This window comes from Brassica oleracea, chromosome C1 (assembly GCF_000695525.1).
Source record: "Brassica oleracea var. oleracea cultivar TO1000 chromosome C1, BOL, whole genome shotgun sequence".
NCBI classification, from domain to species: Eukaryota; Viridiplantae; Streptophyta; class Magnoliopsida; order Brassicales; family Brassicaceae; genus Brassica; species Brassica oleracea.
In genome coordinates this window covers 12,789,878-12,797,963 of record NC_027748.1, presented here as the reverse complement: position 1 = coordinate 12,797,963, position 8,086 = coordinate 12,789,878, and the positions used below count along the sequence as shown (strand labels likewise).

General features: G+C 39.1%; 1 protein-coding gene across 1 annotated transcript; it reads right to left on the bottom strand.

Annotated features, from left to right (window-relative positions):
- Positions 1 to 249: 249 nt before the first annotated feature.
- LOC106307625 (ABC transporter B family member 2) lies at positions 250 to 6,616 on the bottom strand. The gene is made up of 12 exons (XM_013744629.1): positions 6,374 to 6,616; positions 6,034 to 6,088; positions 5,765 to 5,940; positions 4,405 to 4,605; positions 4,031 to 4,290; positions 3,402 to 3,942; positions 2,910 to 3,289; positions 2,270 to 2,670; positions 1,862 to 2,103; positions 1,117 to 1,777; positions 638 to 978; positions 250 to 559 (listed from the first exon to the last, which is right to left on the bottom strand). The coding sequence occupies exons 1-12, from the start codon at positions 6,614 to 6,616 to the stop codon at positions 356 to 358; spliced, it is 3,705 nt and encodes a 1,234-aa protein (XP_013600083.1). The 3' UTR covers positions 250 to 355.
- Between the last annotated feature and the right edge of the window lie 1,470 nt (positions 6,617 to 8,086).

Here is an 8,086-nt window from a genome sequence, read left to right as displayed (position 1 = left end):
AGGGACATGAACTCTGCACTAACCTTTATTCCTTATCATCACATTTGTCTTTTTGTTGATCCTTTTATTCTTATCCTGGGAGAATGTCGCAGTGAAACGTGTTGATGATAAAGAGACTTTATAAGAAAAGCGAGATGCCTCATTTGAATAAAATAAATAAATAAATAAAGATTCATTTGAAAAAAAATACATATTGCTGGTTTAGAAAATTTTACTAATTTGAATTTGATAATTTGTAAATCAAGATGATTGGCATAATCACATATGATTAATATAATCACGTCGGGTAAATATAGGTATGATCAATATTTTCCACAAACAAATTAAGAGTTTAATACAATTATCTATATAGCATTCAAGGATGTTGCTGCTGCTGAAGGCTGATGAGTTTAAAATATGGACCCGTCTTGTTCTGAACGAGTCTATGGTGGCTGCCTTGCTCTACTATCTTACCTCCGTGTAATACACTTATCGTGTCCGCGTTCTGGATCGTCGATAACCGGTGAGCAACCACCACCGTTGTCCGGTTTGTCATTAACCGATCCAATGCTTGTTGTACCTAACATGCATTCGTTTATAAACCCATAATAAGTCTTATGTAGATTAAACCCTAGAAAACAACCCTAAAGAAACTTACCACACGCTCGGATTCAATGTCCAAAGCGCTTGTGGCTTCATCAAGGAGCAAAATCTCAGGATTCCTGAGGATGGCTCTAGCGATAGCGATCCTTTGTCTCTGACCGCCTGACATCTGAACTCCTCGTTCACCTACTTTGGTAGAGTAACCTTGTGGTAGAGAGGTAATGAAGCTGTGAGCGTTTGCGAGCGTAGCTGCTTCGATGACTTCAGATTGAGTAGCTCTTTCGTTTCCGTACAAAATGTTCTCGTATATTGTGGTTGCGAAAAGTGCTGGTTCTTGTTGAACCAGACCAATGTGTTTCCTCAGTGCTTTCAAGTCTAGTTTCTTGATGTCTTTTCCTGCAAATGTAATTTAAAGAAAAAAAAAACAGATTAGTCAGCCAAATAAACATTTCTTCTGACACAAGAAAGTAAGAAACATTGGTGTTTTTCATAGTTAACTTGAGACGCAAGAAACTTTTGTGTTCAGACACTTACCCTCTATCATGACTTTTCCAGCGGTCGGGTCATAGAACCGGAGAATGAGTGAAATAACCGAACTTTTACCGGACCCACTCTGTCCCACAAGCGCCATACTCTTTCCGGAACGAACTATCAGGTCAAAGTCCTTAAAAATAACAACATCTGGTCTTGAAGGGTAGCTAAAGTGGACGCCTTTAAGCTCGATCATGCCTTCCACATTAGTCAGCTCCTCACTGGTTTCTCCAACAATCTGAGTCTTCCGGTCCAAGATTTCAAACACAGACGCCACCATCTGGTTTCCTTTCAGCAGATCTGGAGCTAGAGCCAATGTCTCACCCATCGCTAAAGCCGTCACAATCAAGACCATGAATGTTTTCATCACAGATTTGAAGTTCGATAAGCCTTTATCCATCAACGTTGACCCGTACCAGAGAGCAAGGCCATAGGAGGAGAAAATAAAGAACTGAGAGATGCCGTAGAAAATTCCAGCTGTTTGTCCACGTCTGAAAGAACGTTTGGATGGTTCTAAAAGCTCTCTTGAATACAGTTCTAAGATCTTATCCTCTGCACAGAAGGCGGCGACGGTTCGGATGTTGCTGACAGACTCTCCGGCCAACATGTTGGCCTTTAAGTACGCTTTGCTCAAGTTTCCTCCATAGCCTTGCATGAAAAGTTTCTACAAACGTACCAAAAATTAAAACCTAATTAATTGTCAAAATAAACACGTTAAGAAAGACGCAAAAACGCTGCGTCTAATTACCTCGCTGATATGTCCGCTTATAACCAACGGGAATGTGGCCACTACGACAAGAGTAAGACGCCAGTTGAGCATGAAGGAAATGACGAAAGATGTCACAACAAGACCTAAGTTCTGAAGTAGAATCGTTGACCTATCGACCACTATGGTTTTAAGCAAAGTCGCGTCGCTCTCTAGCCGTGACGCCAACATGGAGCTCGTGTTGTCCACCTCATCAAACCACCCGATTTCGTTCCTCAAAATAGCTACAAAACCAAAAATAAGTTATTACGTTTATTATTAATTTTAAAACCAAAAATAAGTTTAAATTTGATACAAGCCATATTCTTTGTAATTTTTTAAATTTAATAAATTTAACATTCATTCAAAAGAAGAAATTGCAAAGAACTTTCAAGAGAGTTTGAGACGAACCCGAAAACATCTTTTCGCGGACACGGAGAGTGAGACGCTCGCCCATAGTACCAAAGCAGATATGCTCAATGGTGTAGACAATGAGGGTGATGGCTGAAGCGCAGCAGAAGAGTATAGCGATCTTTTTTACCTCTTTTTGAGTGTCCACCCAATCCTTCTCGTAGTATGAAACTAAGGAGTGTGAGACTCCAAGCGCAAAAAGGGGCATCTGAGATCCAGCAATGAATGCACATATTGTGCCACAAAGTCCGTACATCCAGTCCGGTCGAATCATAGAATAAAGACGTCCCACCGTTACTTTAGTCTTTTTGGTTGGCTCTGCGCCGTCTTGTCTAGTTACGGAGTCCCTATCTGAGCAGAAGCTCGTTCTTGTTCTTGATAGATCCCCTGAGTACTTTACACTGCAAACGAAACAACTGATATTCAAGGCCGGTCCTTGACATAACCAATTGAAACTTTGATATTGTACCCTTGAATTTTTAAGTGTTACTATACATAAACTATACGGCCACAATTTGTTAAAAATAAACTTATTAAAACTCTTACTATAAATTTTCAAACAATCGGTTTTGCTGTTAGGATTTTAGACCTAACTAGGTCTAATGAAACTTTACTTAGTATAGTGAGAAGCATATAGTACCTCTGTTGCCTGCTTAGCGTGCGAGTCAAGGAAGGGTTACGCTGCAATGAGGCAGCTTCTTGGAGACGAAGGAGAGCAGAGTAGGCCCCGTCAGGATTCGCTATGAGATTCTCGTGGTTTCCAAACTCTACGATCTTCCCTTCGTGAACTACTGCTATGATGTCTGCATTTCTTACCGTTGATAGTCTGTGAGCCACCACCACCGTTGTTCTTCCAACCATCACACGGTCCAACGCTTCTTGCACGCTCTTCTCTGACTCTGCATCTAGAGCGCTTGTCGCCTCGTCGAGTAAAAGTATCGATGGATTCTTCACGATTGCTCTTGATATCGCAATCCTCTGTTTCTGTCCACCCGAAAGTTGAATTCCCCTCTCTCCAACCTAAGGTAAAAGTTGAGTTTAGGGTTTAAAGTTGCTTCTTGTCTTCCAATGTATCTCTTTGACATAGGGTTTATAAGTGTTTCTTGTGTTCCAAGGTTCATATATAACATACCTGAGTCTCAAACCCTTCAGGGAGGTTGTTGATAAACGAAATGGCTTCCGAGAGCTTTGCAGCACGGCCAAGCTCCTCATTCGTCGCGTCATGTTTACCATACATAATGTTCTCACGGATCGTTGTAGCGAACAGAGCTGGTTCTTGATTAACCAAACCAATCTGCCCCCTTAACCACTTTATATCAAGATCTTTAATATCGTTTCCGTCTAGCCACACTGCTCCAGAGTTTGGCTCGTAGAACCGCTCTATCAAGGATATGACTGTGCTCTTCCCTGACCCGCTTCCTCCAACGAGTGCCACGATTTTCCCGGCAGGGATTGATATGTTTAGCTTGTCAAAGATCACTACATCGGGGCGAGATGGGTAGCTAAAAGTCACGTTCTTGAATTGAATGTGCCCGTCTACTTTGCCGAGTCTACGGCCAGTTTTTGCGCTAGTTTTAGCCGCCGTGACACGTTCAATCATCTTGAAAATTGGATATGCAGCAGCTTTGGCTCGCACAAACGCGGAAATATCCGGCGCTGCCTGTCCAAGCGACCTACACGACACGAAAACGTTATGATACATAAAAGATACAAAGGAAACGTGAATAGCAAGCAATCAAGCAAGATAGGAAGATCTTATACAGGCCAGCGATGACAACGTTGAGCATGGTAGTGAATGATTTGCCACCATCTGCGATGTCCTTGTGGACAACAACGCTTGTGAACCAGACGAGCAAGGCCCACGAGAGAAACAAGACACAGTGCAACGAACCAAGACCTAGTCCTTTGGTTAAACCGGCTTTTCTCCCGTATTTGAATGTGTTCTGGAGAGCTTCCCGGTATAACTTCACCGCCCTTTCTTCACCCGTGAATGCTTGTACGGTCCTAACGTTACCGATCACCTGAGTTTCGACAAAAGAAACATAAAGTACACATAAAATCTATGATTTCAAAACGTGAACTTTTTTTTTGAATTATTCAATACATGAACTTTCCTTGTCAGGGGAGTAACTAACCTCTTCAGCAATTTCACCGGCCTTGATGTATGATTTCCTGACTCGAGCGATAAGTCCAATGGCCACGAACGCGTAGATGCCGCCAGCTAGAGCAATGAGAGGGACTATGGATAGAGTGACAAGACTTATTTGCCATACGCTAGAGAATCCGATCGCAAAACCGGCTATGAACCGGCTTATATAGTGCAAGAAATTCCCTACCTGCAACGAAATCAACCGGCAATGAAGCTATTATAAACCTAGAACCGGATTTGCATGACCACATGTAAAGTTTGAGATTAAAGCGACTAGATTGTTTAAGTGACTGGCTAGCTGGAAAGAACCAAATAGAGGTCATTCATAAAAACATAAATTAATTTGTATCAAACTCAACCGCCTTATAAATGCAAAATGCAATGCATTTATTATTTTTTGTATCAAACTCAATTTGTATCAAACTCAATTTGTATCAAACTCAACCGCCTTATAACCGAATTAAAGACAATGCATTTATTATTTTTGCATCAAGGACCGAAAGCATATTACAAAAAGGAAAAAAAAATAAAGGTTTTTTTTTTTGAAACTATAAAAAAAGGTATATGCTTTATTGGAATATCAGAAAATAATATACTCTCTCTGTTCCTATGTACAGATATTAAGGTATTTTTTTTTGAAACTATAAAAAAAGGTATATGTAGGATGTTTCAAAAAAATTTGATGTTCCAATATATAAGATGTTTTCAACTTTCTAGGTAACTTTTACTTTATTAAAAACTGTGTAATCAATCATGTTTAATAATCTATTTTGTAACTGGTTAAATATAATTATTTTATAATTTTAATGATACTTTCTAGACAAAAAAATAATTTTCTTAATATGTGTGTTTTTTCCTAAACATTTTATATCTAGGAACCGAGGGGGAGGGAGTATTAGTGTTCGAAATACTAAAAAACAAAAGAGATGCATGCAAAAGCCTCTGTATTATTTATTGAACTCAATGGACCATATGGTGATCCACATTAAAACTGACACAGAGTAGACAACCCATGTGTACGAAATAGAAACAACCCACTTAAAAGATTTATAAATTTTAACAGCTAAATGTCTATAGCTAAAAATGAATAAACAAATAAAATGTCTATAGCTTTGACCGACCAACGTCTTAGTTAGCAGGCTTTACTAGGTAGTTGCACAAAAACATATTTTGATTTGTGTATATAAATCTTATGTTAATTTGAATGCAATTAGTAATTGATCTATTATGAATTTAATAATAGAACTTATGCACGATGTTGACAAAACACAAAAACAAATAAAATTGCCAAGTTAATCAAATTGTTAGGAACTTGGGAGCCGGTTAGATTCGGTGAAGAGATGTACCTTCTCGGAGAGAGCGTCTTGGACGACGAGAATGTCGGATGTAATGGCTGATATGACTTCTCCGGTGGAAGCTTCGGTATCAAATAAGCTTATGTCTTGACTTAACATTGACCGAAGATAAGCTCTCCTCATTTTTGCCGCTTGTCTCTCTCCCGTATGCATCCAACATGCAACCTCTTTTTCCATTTTTGTATATTTTATATTTTATTTAATAAAAATGAATTGTATAATTCAGAAATATTGCTTGACTTTAATAAATGTTTATTTACCTAACCATGAAGAAAATAGTATAGCCACACTCAGATATACAAAATCCAACGAGTACTGCACCAAGTGAATACAAATTAAGGCCAAGCAATCGTAATCACAAATAAAAATTATAATACTCGCATATAACTAACTAGGGTTTTTAATAAACTTGCTTAATTAGGGTTTCAGTCAATTTTGTCTGGAGTAAATATTAATTACAATCTACTAACAATGACACTGTTTTGATTTTTGAAGGCAACGTAAAGTTATATTCAGTTTCCGAGTAATCAGCCGAAGAATCTACAGGTTTAGTTACATATGAAGATTTAAAACTATATACTAGGAAAAATAAATAAAAACCTTGGCGACTTTGTGAGAGGCAAGGTGTGGATAGAGATAAGCTAGACCAATAATGTTGATGAGTTTGCCAAAGAATATGAAAAAGATCGGAACGGAGGCTCCGTGAATGCACGCGCCGATTGATCCTAGAGTCATGAGAACGCAATCGTAGAAATCAGCAAAAGAGAAGAGCTTAAGAAGTGACACCTTCGGTGTCGCCTTCTGCTTCTCCTTCTTGGTCGCCGGATCACTGGACGCCTCCATGTTCACCGGAAAGAGTGTGTTTAGTTGTTGGAGAGGAAAATGATGAAAAAGAAGATAAAATAAATAGAGAGAGACGTTAAGAGGTAAAGTGGTTAGAGAGCAAGAAGATGAGAGAGAGAGTACATTAAATGAAAGCAGACATATAAGACCAAGTTTATCGGTTTCAGCGTGAAATGTTTGGTGTGAAGCTGTGAGTGTGACCCTTATTAATAACTGTCTAATTAAGTTTTGATCTCTCGCTTTACTTTAACTAGGTTCATAGTAGCCGGGTACATTGTTGATATTTACTTAAAGAAAGCAGTTGAGAACCCAAAGCTCTTACCGGATATGGAATTTGACATCCTATCGTGGTGGAAGGTGCTTTTGAAGATCTTGTTTGGTGTGATAGTCGATGAGAAAGAAGTGGTTCGTTATTCATGGTCGTGTATTCATGGTCGTGTTTTCTGTGGAAGCTTTTGGTGAGGTAGATATGTCACTACAAGAAAATCAGTAATTTCTGACCGTCATATCCTTTGGAAAACGGTCGGAAATGGCCTGCTCTGACGGATTTCCGACGGATCTGACCGTCAAATCTATATGGTCAGAAATTTTTTAGCGGTCATAAACGGTCAGATATGTCTGACCGAAAATTGACGAATTATTACGGTCGGAATGTCCGTCAGAAATATCGGTCAGAAACTTCTGACCTTAGTAGCGGTCGGAAACTTGTGACGGGTGTTTCGGTCAGAAAAAATTGACGGAAATCGCGGTCGGAAAGTTTTGACGGAATTTACGGTCAGAAACATTTGACGGAAAGTACAGTCAGAAAGTTTTGACGGGTAGTTCGGTCGGATATTTCTGACAGGTTCATCGGTCAGAAACGCTTATTTCGGCTCAAAATATAAAATATTGAAATGGTAGTTCGATTGTGAATTTTAAAAGTCGAATTTTTATAAATAAATTTGCAAAGTTAAACTAACATACATCGATAAAGTAATTAATTTACATGGTCATAGATTGTACAAACATACCAAAATGATTAATCACACAAAAACAAGTTAAAAAAAACATACCCAAACGGTTGGCAAAGTTCCAGCAAGTAAAAAAAAAAAACCAAAGTTCCTTACTAGAAACATCGATCGTCGGGGCTTTGGGTTGGAGAGTCCGGCTGGGTCTGAGTTGCAGAGAACTGCTCGGGGTAAAGGTTGGAAATGAAAGCGGTCACGCGACGAAGCTCTTCCTCAATAGCTTGACGTTTTGTCCGCTCTTCATCAAGCTCCGTCTTCATCCGCTCCATGTACTGAACAATACTCGAGGAAGAAACAAAGAGCTGAGATGATGAGGTTGAGATAGCTTTGGAGGTACGACCGATACCATACCGACGACCCTTCTTAATAAGAACATTCTACAAAAGAAGAGTAGAAAGATTTTAAAATTTTATAAGAACTATAAATATAACATGTTAAGCAGAATAAACTGGCTCGGTTTCTG

Coding starts and splice junctions, on each gene's coding strand:
- LOC106307625 (XM_013744629.1), bottom strand. CDS start 6,616: ATGGAGGCGTCCAGTGATCCGGCGACCAAGAAGGAGAAGCAGAAGGCG. Junction 6,089..6,373: donor CCTCTCACAAAGTCGCCAAG/GTTTTTATTTAT, acceptor CACTTGGTGCAG/TACTCGTTGGATTTTGTATA. Junction 1,778..1,861: donor TAAGCGGACATATCAGCGAG/GTAATTAGACGC, acceptor GTACGTTTGTAG/AAACTTTTCATGCAAGGCTA.